The 11,857-nt window shown below is 42.3% G+C and overlaps 1 protein-coding gene across 1 annotated transcript in view; it reads left to right on the top strand.

Moving 5' to 3' along the window:
• Window positions 1–1,093: 1,093 nt before the first annotated feature.
• The window catches only part of Lmntd1 (lamin tail domain containing 1), a gene marked incomplete at its 3' end in the record, with an annotated part of 37,435 nt that continues 26,671 nt past the window's right edge, over window positions 1,094–11,857 (top strand). Inside the window, exons 1-3 of the mRNA XM_036181995.1 lie at window positions 1,094–1,170; window positions 7,159–7,409; window positions 9,857–10,052. Coding sequence (XP_036037888.1) covers window positions 1,094–1,170; window positions 7,159–7,409; window positions 9,857–10,052 — 524 coding nt within the window. The remainder of the gene's footprint in view (window positions 1,171–7,158; window positions 7,410–9,856; window positions 10,053–11,857) is intronic.

Raw genomic sequence — 11,857 nt, 5'->3', positions numbered from 1 at the left:
TTCCTGGTTCCTGCTTCCTGAAGTGATCAAACTGGCAGGTAGATTCACTCTTGGTCAGAACAGAGGATGACTTTACTGTTTACTTGGTTCTGTATTTGTGAGTGTATTTTCTCAATTTATATCTTAATAAATCCCTATTACCCACTAAATAGACTCATGTAGTTGATCATAACACACTACAGTCACATAGTGGATGGTTTATTGATTACTTCTGAGTGAATTTACTCATCCATTCACCACCATCAATTATAATCTTTTTATGTATAGGAGCCTATAACTTCATATCTGGCCATCACATTCTCCTGCCACCACTGTCTGTCATGGAGCATGAAGTGTGGATGTTCTACATAGAGAGGAAATGAAATTAGGATTTTCTTCACTCATGATCTTGGTGTAACAGAGGATTTTGGTTGTTACTTGGCCATGGTTATCCTCACTAAGAGCCTGCTTTGTGCCTTAAAATTACCTTTTCTATTCCTTTCCCAGGTGTTTTCTGTCAGTCAATGTCTTTGTCAGAGGGAGAGAGAAAGAAGAGTGGGGGAATCAGGAAGAGAGACAAGAGTTGTGATAGGTTCTCTCCAGCATTTATATACTGACTTGGGTCCTCAGAAACCCACAACAGGACATTAAACATTTCAGTGTCTGGGAGGAGACATGGCCCTTAAAAGAAAGTTACATTATTTAGGGTCCACAAACTTCAGGGCAGGTGTGACAAGTTCAACACACTGGAAGCTCTGCCACCATGGAGACGTGAGCTCATGGTTCTAAGAGGCAGTGGTGTGAGGCTGTTGTCATAAAGACTGCTTTCCTGGGTTGCACCACCCCCGCCCTCTGAACTGTTCCCTCTGTGGTTTGTCTCAGACTCTTAGCCAATATAAATATTGGCTGTGTTGGCACTTACATCTTTGTAGGAGAAATTTCTTTTTAGTAATAGTGTGGCAAAAAAGTTATTAACTTTGATAAATTGAAGATAGTTGGATTGGCAGGTAAGGTCACTTTAAAAAGAAAGTCTCCCTTGAATGTCAGCTGTGGTCACAATCTGATACCATGATCTGTTGCCTAGGAAAGAAAACTAACACCTCTGCTGGCCAAGATGAGGAACACTCTGGAGACCCTGACCAGTGACACCAACATCAGCAAGCACAAGAGTAAAATGCAGATGGAAGAGATGTAAGGATGGCAGGATGGGCCAGCGGGGTCTGGTTCAGAGGGACAATGACATATAGATGTCAGGGTTTAAAAACAACCTGGAGGGTGGGCGCTGGTGAGAAGGCTTGACAGGCAACAGTGTCTGCCTTGCAAGTCTGCCGACTCGAGTTGGATACCCAGAACCTATGCGGTGGAAGGAAGGAACAACTCTAGAGTAGCTGTCTGACCTCCAGATGCATACCATGACACACACCCACTTCACCCCCACCTCTCTCTCCTTCCCTCCCTCCAGGAAGTCATTAGAACTACAAATAACACAAGTTTCCTAAATATGGGTAATGGTGAAATTATTAAGGCCACTCCACGTAGTTAAAAGGGAAGTTTATTTTGTGGGGTAACTTACAAATGAAGGGATAGGTTCCAGGGTCTGGGAAAGGTATGGCGCAGTCCAGCGGTGTTCTCTGGAGAACTCTGCTCTGTCTATCTCCAGCGTCCAGGGTCCCAGAACTAAGAGATGCCTCTCCTCTCGATCCTGGGTCTTCAGCTTCCTCCCCCAGCCCTGCCTTGTGGGCGTGACCATTACAGAAGCCTCAATGGGGGTTGGAACTTCCAGGCCAAGGCTGGGATGGCTACCCACTACATCTCCCCCTTTTGTCTAAATAAGAAGGTTCTAACCGAATACAAGACTATATACAAAGAAATGGTTATCAAATATTGTCCAGGAGTAATGAGGGATAATGACCTAGATAAGTTGGAATTAAAATAAATGCAAACAATATCAAGCAAAAAACACATACTAAAATCCAGGGAAGTCTAGAGCATGGGTAGGTGGTATGTTACAAAGATCATTCCAAAAGGTGTCCTATCCTAAAGAACCTGAGTCTAGTACTTAATATATTCTATCTAAGATTTTATATATATACTAAGTTGTAACTATAACTGTTAGTCTTCAACCTCATCAAAGACCTGAGAAGGAATATAATAATACCTGAGAAATGGGAGAAGGATGCAAGCAACTTTTGGGAGTCTTGCAAGAGTAGATAGAGACAGCTGGCAGTCTGGACAGTCACCTAATGTTTCTCAGCATTGTTGGTGCATTCAAATTGGCTACAGGCCTAGAGTATCTGACAGACCATTTTCAGAAGCAGGAATTCTGAAAGACCATCTTACCTTGTCTTGGCAAAGTACAGTGGTCGCTTTCCTTGTGTCCTACTTGTCCAGAAAGGACAGCATTCATACTGTCAGCAGTTGAGGCAAGGGCAGTTCTTTGCCCAGTAGGCCATTTTGTGCCAAGAAGACAAACTTCCAAATGGAAATGTCTTAGAAGCCCATCATTCTCTCGGGATCAAATTGGTGCTGTCAGGAACAATTATGTCTCATGTCAACAGAATTCTAAGTTATTTAAATGCCATATTCTCTAGGTCCATGAAGTGTTTGAAGATTACCTGTCCGTCCGACCTATGTATTTATAAATCTGGATAACCTAACTAACATAATTATAGAGATGACAAGCATAGGTGACAATAAATCTATAAGTCTTATCTACCTAAACAACCTAAGGACTAAAGCTTCATGTAAACAAGGCAAACAGTTTGTAAGCAAATGTACAGTAAAAGGACAATGACTTTAAAATTGTGATAATACATAAAATATCTTTAACAGAGGTAGGAATGTATAGTGCAATATGCAACATGATAATAATCCTAAATATATATCAGTATACATAACATCTTAAACAGAAGTAGAACACACATACAGTATGACAGATATAAATTTACATTTGTATCAATATACAAATATTTCAAATAAGAGTAAAAATATGTGTACATTATAGCAAACATAGTTCTGTATTTGTATCAATATACAAATTATCTTAAATAGGAATATAAAAAGTTTATATTTGTATCAACATATAAGAATTCATAACAGTGCAAATTACAGTGCAAATTATCTAAGGCTGCTATTTTACTAAATTTGTTTACTAATGTATTTGATAGTCTACCATAATATCTTATACCTATCCATTCCATTTCTTCTTTTCCCTTTTTTTTTGAGACATATTTTCTTTCCTTAAGGAGAGTACTGAGTTTAACAGTTTCTTCCACCCCCAACCCTAGAACCATTATCCATAACCCTGAGAAATATGAAACCTTAGGGAGAAGGGGTGTCGTTTTCTTAGAATTGCTTCCTGCTGTTTAGGGGGCGATGGTATCTCTGTTGGGTATTGTGAGAAAGCTCAGATAGTTAAATCTCAGTTATACTAACTGTAGATTCTGCAGCAACTCTCAGAGTAATGGGTAAGATTGTCTGAAATTCTGGCAAGAAGTGTAGTATGATGATGATTACCATGGCATCATTCTGGATTGGGTAGAGTTGTTGTTGGGGCCCCATCTTCCTTCTGGAGACTTCAGAGATTGCTATTGGAAAAACTTATTTTTTATCAGAATGGAAGGTTTGGATTTAAAGATGACATGACATGTAAGAAAGGATTCTGAGAAATCAAGAGTAAGCATGGAGAGAATTAGAATCTTGAAGACAATGGTCCCTTATAATTGTTTTCCTTCTGTCTCACGTCAGAGGGCTCTTCTGATATGGGACTGAAGAATCTCTCAACCTTTTCTTATATCAATATGCTTGGGTTTAGCAAAGGAGTGAGCCAATTCCATCTCCAAAGCCAGCTTGATTTATAATTGAATTGGAACCACAATTATTCTAGATTGATGGAGATATAGATGTTAGAGAATGATATCTTACCCTGTGTAGATTGGTACCAATAGATTCTTTATGTTGTAAACATCCAGATATCCAAGGCCTTATGATTTCTGGAAGATGGTATTTCCATTATCCTGGAAAGACAAAAACAGAACCCTACCCCAACCTTTGATTGTTAAATTTTTCTTACAACCTGAAGAGATGTCACATTGGTGGATGATCTTTTACTTCTCCTCATCAAGGGGTTTCTCCTGTTCGAATTGAATTTTTATTAATTTTGTTGGTATCCATAGCTTTTCTTCTCCTGTGGAAACAAAAGCAAAACCCCTTCTCCAACATAGGACATATCCAGGTTTCCATTCTGAGGTCAACACATCTTTGAAATAAACTGGTTGGTTTAGCTCAGGTGTTTTGTCTGGCGTCCAATGTCTCTCCACAGCTGTTGTTCCTTTCTCATCAGCATTGAGAAAATTCAAGGTTAATGAAGCACTATGCAATCTGCTTTAGCTATTCTGCTCTCTAAGGTCCTGGCCCCTGAGCAGTATTAAAAACTCCCCTAGACAGAACGCTTCCATAAAACCCTGGGTTGGAATTCACAGTTCCCATTTAATGGGATACAGCCATGAACTGAAAAGCCTGGGTAGAGCCAGTGTGGAGGTTTGGTGTGTTCCCAGAACCCTGGAGGCTGAGGACAGAAGCCTGGGCTGTGGTGTGAGATTCTCAAAACACTGAAACTGTAGCGCAGCATACCAACAACAAAATGTATGTGAGGAACATTGAAACATGACTAGAATTCAGCCACGGGAATGTTTGTGGGGATGGTACATAAAACTGCCACTGCTCTGCCACAGCTCTAAGTCATTCTTCAACTGGAGCATTGGCATGGTTTCCTCTGGTTTGCTTTCAGCTCTCGAGTTGACGTGACCTGAGGCTGTTTGCTGCTTTGGACTAAGATGTCCTGTGCTCACTGTTCAGCACCAATCTGTTGCTTAATGTTTTAGAGGTGAAATGCAGTATGTCAGCGTCTCCAAAGCCGCCTGTCCCTGTCACCCTAAGTGCTAAGCCCAGCTTCTGCCATCATTCCTGCTTTAGTTTCTGTTAGTTATGAAGAGAGAAAAACATGAAGAAGGAGGGGAAATGCCAGGACTCAAGACAATATGAAGGCTCCCTTCTTCCAAAAGAGTCCATAGATGGGTGAGTGTAGGCTGCATATGGCCAGCTGCACCACGAGAGTCAGACCCTGGAGTCCTCAGTCTCTCCCAAGATGTGTGCAGCCATTTTAAGACTTCCCACCTGTGTCCCTGGGCCAAGTTTCTCTGTTCCAGCTACACAGGCCTTATTGGGAATCTTTACACTGGAATTAAATGTATTTGGAAGGGATGTTGTTTTACTGAAGGAAGAATTGGGGAAGCTTACAAAATGAGCATGCTTAGAAGACACGGCCAATGTGCAATGAAATCCAGATGTGAGGAATGCTGAAGCACTTCCCAGGCTTATTCACACACACACACAGCAGGAGGGAGATGTCCTTCCAGGCGATCCTGTCTCTGGCTCACTGAACTGACGTATGTAGACTGTCTGCCCCTGAAGTCTACTGCCCACTGCCATCATGCCATCATGGTCACACTCCAGAGAGTCCTCAGACAAGTGTGAGTGCTTGGCGCATTGCAGACTCTCAGCTGGTCAAGCTGACTGAGCACTGGGCAAGTAAAAACACAGATTTGAAAGCCAATGCCATTGATCCACATTTTAAAAATTTGCCTATGCTTACTGAGAGGTACATTTATCAACATCTGGTGTTGACGATAGAGCTCTCCAGATAAAAGGTTTCCAGGAAGGAATTTGCAGAGTGAAGAATCAGAAATATGACAGTGTGAAGATGGTAGGGAGGAAGCCCCGGGCCCTGGTTTCCATGGAAACCATAATGAACAAACCCAGCCAGACACTGTCTTTAACAAACCTGTAGACTGTGCCACCATGATAGATCCTGCAGAGACATCCTACAGGAAGAAAACTTCTGAGGTGTCAGCCATGGCCAGCTGCTTTGCACTAGTTCATGGCAAGGCTGAGACAACATGGAGGAGGGGTGTGGCCAAGGAAAGCAGAGCAGAGATGGGAGGAGGTCAGAGCAGAATGTAAACACCAGGCATGTTCCATGTCCCACCTCTTCCAACTTGACCCATTCTTCCAAGTCCCCACCTCATGAATCTGTCAGTGGTGACCCCATCCACTGCGACAGAGCCCTCTTACCTCAACATCTCTGGAAACTCACACACATGCAGGGGGATAACTTCCACTGATGCTCCCGGGCCCTCTCATGAGAGTCCTGTCACACTCAAGATTAGCCATGATATAAGTGCTCTGAAAAGTGAACCAAAAGAGAAGGAGTCTGGGACGCAACAAAGTCAGTTTCCAATTCACAGTAAATACAGTAGACACACAGTCATGACAGGTGAACGGCTCAACAGGCCATACACCCAGTTTTATAGAGCAGTGAAAGGACCCATCACACACACACACACAGACACACGCACGCACACACACGCGTGCGCACATATGCACGCATACACTCACCAGTTTATCTGAGACTACTGGAACGGTATTGATTCAGAGTCTGCCATAAGTCTTGTCCTGAGATCAATCTTGAGAATACTGTTTAGCTTGTAGGACAATTATACTATAGTCTTGAGACTTTAAAATGCTTGTATGAGGCTTAATGAAGGCTTCTTTATTTAAAAAAAAAAAAAAGGAAATGCATATTCCTAGAAAAAGTCACTTATTGCAGCGGTGTTTGAAAATCACCATTCTTTCCTCTTTCCTGGTTTCCATGAGAGATGAGGGTGAACTATTCTCCACATAATTTTGTCAATATTGGGAAGTTAGTTTAGCAGCTGCATGAATTCAAGGAAGAGGCCATATCAGTGAACAGGCAATAAAGTCTTTTGTGCACTAACGGAAAGAGGAATACTCATGTCTTGATTTGAGTAAAAGAAATGTATTAAAAAGCTAAGAAAGAAATCCTAAAATCCCTGGCTGCAGGCATTATACTGATTTTTATAGATTTTTAATTTTCAAAACCATCAACAATAGAATCTGTTGATCTTTAACTTAAAAATGAAATATACAATGAGACAAGGTAAATAATGTCAGTTTACACAGTTAGAGCCAGCTTTGAGATGCCAGGTTCTTCTGTTAAGTGTGTAATATTTAGCAAGCAGAATTCTGGGTAATATCTTGAGCTTCCTGTTCTCAGACATTTTAATTTTCTTACTTTGTTCTTTATTGTTTTGCACACAGAAGAGAAGAGAAATTTGGGAATATTACTCCAGCGAAACAGCCATCTTCAGTGCATTTTTTCCCAAAGGCAGTGGATGTGGATAGCACGCAAGTGCCTTTGTCACAGTCATTTTCCCATGAAATACCGTTCAACATCTACCAGATCAGTAGTGCTCAGACTAGCGCTCTAACCTTATCATCAGCAGGACGGCTGACTTCTAAATCTACCATCCTGAGCCTCTCCCGAGGAGACACCAGCCTGGTGAAGCAGAGTATGTAGAAGCATCTGAGACCAGCCCCACAGCATCTTCTGGGTGGCTTTCTTGGCCTCCTTGCCTGAGGGATGTGTTATTATCGTTTGTTCCTAGTGATGTTTGTTTGTCAGTGTTAGGATCACATGCAGAGTAGGTTGACTGGGGTCAAGAATCTTTGGCTGTAGATCTGAAATACATGTAAATGCAGGTGCCCAAATACAACATTTCCATAAGGAAGGAGTCTGCAGCTACCATGATGACTTACTTGTTAGCATGTTCTAGAATTGGTAGAGAACTAAGACTTGCCATGTATGTTCCTAAGGCCCTTCACTAGATGCTGCTAGAAAGATCAGGATGCCTAGAGCTACTGTGATGATCTGTAGGTCAGTTGTTAGCAAGTTCTAGAACTGATGGAGAACTCAGATTTCCAGTGAATAGTTCCAAGGATCCTTCTGATGAACACTGCTGTAAGGATTAAGCAATGTCTTCTCCACCCCTGTCATTTAGAAGCCTGGAGCTGCACTGATGGCCAGAGTTAAAATGTCCAGTGTATATATAGCAGGAAGGGCCACTTGCAGAATACTGACAGAAAGGATAAGCAATATCTTCTTTTGAGCCTTCAGTAGACTCAAGGCTCACATACAGAACGGACATCAAAAGGGGAATATCACTGGAGATGCAGCAACAAAGAGAACACAAAGGAGCAGAAATTGGGTGGCTACACTGTGGTACCCGCAGGGAACTGAGCAGGTGTGCTGTGGGGTGTGCTGCTCCTCATGATTAGGTGAGGCTGTCCTGGCAAACAGGACCCGCTCTGTTCTGCCCTCCACAGAGTGAGGAGGGAAGGGATTTAGCAGCCCTGGCTCTGATGTTCCACACCTGCAGAGTAGAGATTAAAATGCCAGCTTCACAAGGCACTGCTAAGCTTGGGACATAGCCAACATGTGCAACCCTTAGCCTACCTGTAAGCTCCTTCTAGAATAATCTATGTTTGACGTGTGTGTCCATGACTGTGGGATGCTTCACTCCCTCTACTCTATGGAAATTTACAGTCTGGCTAGTTCTCCTCTGTATTCTGTTTATTTCTGGTATTTTCCTAGGCTTCAGCATGAGGTTACATACAGTTATGAATGGCTCTCATAATGATCACAGTATGCATCATTGTTTTTGTCACTAAGATGAATCATCCAGAGATGCTTGCTAAATTCTTGCTGCCTTTAATCCTTGACCAATATGCATAGTATTCAATATGTAAACACAAGCTTTAGATCTAAGAAGGAAAAGTTGCTGGTGCTCTGCAGACCATTGTGTTTGCTCTGTATTTGGGTTAAACTGTAAAATCCCCTGATAATGGGAGCAAAGCACAGTGGCTTCATGTTGCATGGCAAGAGGTAGGTTGGGATGCAGTCTTTGTCTTGAGCTGCCACAGATTCTTCTGCAGATTCAGGCCTGGATACACGGGACATGTTGTACTAGTCCAGCGCCATCTGTGGTCCTCAGGGAACTAGCAACAGTGCTTGGTTATGCCTTCTTTCCTTTGCAAACACAAGCATCCGTTCCTCAGGACAGGCTGAGAGGGATGCTGTGGATTACCCTTTCCAAAGGAATAGAAAGATCTATTGCCCACTGGGATGACGGTGCTAATTCTAGTGTTTCTTCTCAACAAAATCCTTTGAGGAACCCTCTTTAGTCATCAGGGCTGTTGATACAGCTTGGTGATTCAAGATGTGCTTAGTATACTTATGGCCCTAGGCACAACCCTATCACTACAACAAAAAACTATTATCTATTCCTTTCTATTCCTTTCTTTGGTTTGTTAAAGATACAAGAATCTAAAGCAAAATCTGAATTGTTTTTGTGCTCTGATGGTTCTGGGCCCAGGGTCACATAAGGAAGACCCTTACCCTATGATAGGTATCATTTTCTCAGTACCAGCTAAAGACCAGACACCTGATTTACCTCTAGTCCGCATTTTCCCTTGCAGAAGGCAGTGTTGCACAAGGTAGGGTTTTAATTTGGGCAGCAGAGCAAGCATTAAATAGAATAAGACTATATTTGTATTTATAATACCCAAATTTGACAGATTCATTGCGTACTCATGAATACAGTAGTTTCTAGTGCAGCTAAATAATCAGTTAAACACCCACATGCTCGTGAGAGGGAACAAGGCATGTGAACTCCCCAAGGATGCCAGAGCCAAGATGGCTGTACAGTCCCTACCAGCACCACTCTACACCTGAACATGGAAGGCACTAAATGACCTTGAGGAAGTGAGGGTGGCATTGAAAATACTCACTACTTTATAGACTCCACCAGGCTTCTAATTCTCACTGAGCTTGACGGGGGCAGTAAAGCCTATAAAAGAAACACAGTTCTGTAAACATAGGAGCAAAGATAATGCCCTTGGATTCTTTTGATGTCTATTTATATGTCTGTCTCACTTGCTTGTCCAATTTCTTTAAAAGGCACAAGCTACATAACTCCAAAGAAACAGACGCTACTGAGCTTTGACTCCGATACATTCCTTCTGGGGGATGGAGAGGATTATTTCCTTTCTTTGTTTGGAGACTCAAAGAGACTCGCCACATATTCGTCCCAAACCGAGGATGTGAGCAAACACCTTTCTGTGATTCTTGAAGAAGTTGGCCAGTTTACATCCAGGTACACATCTGAATAACTTTCCATCTTCTGCTGAGGCCATAGACCAGTACAAAGCAGAGCTTGGATCTATTATTGGATTCATTTGTTTACCAAAACCCCTGAGAAATTCCCTGAACTACAACCATCCATGTTCTGAACAACTAGAAACACCTGATAAAAGTTTCTAGGGGACCAACCAAGGGATGTGAATATTCCGAAGATTCCAGAGAACACGATTCAGCACAGGTCATGGAGAGTCAGCCCACTCGCTCACACACAGGCCTTTTATTGCCAGATAATCATTCCAATGGATTTAGTTTTCTTCTTCTTCTAGGCTGTTGAGTTCAATACAAGAACAAGGTGAATTTTACATAAAAATGATTCATTTTTATGGTTGCCAATTTCTATAAAAGAATTGACCAGGAAGAAAGTTGTTATTGGGACTAAAAGGAGCAAGCTTCGCCCGTTTTCCTAGCCTTGCTGTGCTCACTCTGAACAAGACTGATCTGTGAAAAGCTGATAACACAAAGCATGTAGACAGGGTGTCTGAGAGGTCAAGGGAACAGGTAAGCAGCCTGTCCAGTTCCCCTTATGCCATGTTTCCAGTCACTCGGGCCTCTATGCCATTTAACTGATGATGGAGGAAACCCAAGTGTGTGTTCTGCCACCCGGAAATATTCTATCAAAATCATTCGGTGTCTATCATAGTAAAAGTGGTGGTTAAGACAAAAGTATAGAAAGACTTGTTAATACTTCTAAACACACAACAGGCATACTCTCCCACGTGTGTATGTGGAGGTTTTGCTGTTTTTCATAGGAGACATCCACCTGGTTTTTTTTGTTGTTTGTTTTTGTTTTTGTTTTTGAGATGGGATATCTCATTGGCTTGCAGCTCCCAAGTAGGCGAAGGGGGGGCCTGGTCAGTAAGCCTCAGGGAGTCTGCATTCCCACCAGTGCAATTCTAAGTGCCTGCCACTACATCTGACTTTTTTTTTTTTTTTTAACATAGATTGGGAACAATTCAGGTCTTCATGCATGCATGCTAAGACCTTTACAAACAGCTGTCTTCCTGGTGTCACTTACTTCTCGGTATAACTTTAAGAACTTCCAGGTCAGGGAGTCCTGTGGGCCTGCCCAGGCAGTCAAAGAGAGCTTGTGTCCAGCCTGGCATGATCTCCAAAGATACTGTGAAGGAACTACCATGTAGACAAGCTCAAAAGATAAATTGATTTAAGATATGCAAGTTTGGAGTCTTGTGAGGCCCTTTTAGAACACTGGTTCTCAGTGTGCAGTAGGGTTGCCTGGTGGGGAGGGGCCTGCATGCTCTCAGTGTGTCCTGACTGTACCTCAAACAATGAGTCAGGATCTTGGGGCGGCAGGGTTGGGATGGGGGTAGGGGACATCTATTAATATTTTTAATCCCATGGTGATCCTAAAGCATAGACAGGGTCTCTCTTTTCCTGCAGCTTGCTATGTAGGCTGAGCTGGCTGGCCAGTGAGCCCCAGAGATCCATCTGTCTTTGCCTCTCCAATGCAGGATTATCTGTGCACTACCATGCCTGGCTTTTTGTGTGGGTTCTGGGGCTGGCCCTCTCCCAGCCCTATCATCACTGCTTTGGTGAGGGTTGGATAGGATGTACCTTGATCTAACTTTAAATTTTTTTTATACTTACTATTGTTGAACCTCATTATGATATTTAAATTTGAAAAAGTTTTAAACATTATGTCTTCAAATCCCCCTTTCAAACATATATTAGGCTACTTGGAATTGTGCCACATTTCTCTAATGCTGTTATTTTATTTATGTAAACCAGACATTCCCCACT

This window comes from Onychomys torridus, chromosome 3 (genome assembly GCF_903995425.1).
Source record: "Onychomys torridus chromosome 3, mOncTor1.1, whole genome shotgun sequence".
NCBI lineage: Eukaryota > Metazoa > Chordata > Mammalia > Rodentia > Cricetidae > Onychomys > Onychomys torridus.
The sequence above is the reverse complement of the archived record's forward strand: the minus strand, read 5'-3'. Positions and strand labels throughout refer to the sequence as shown.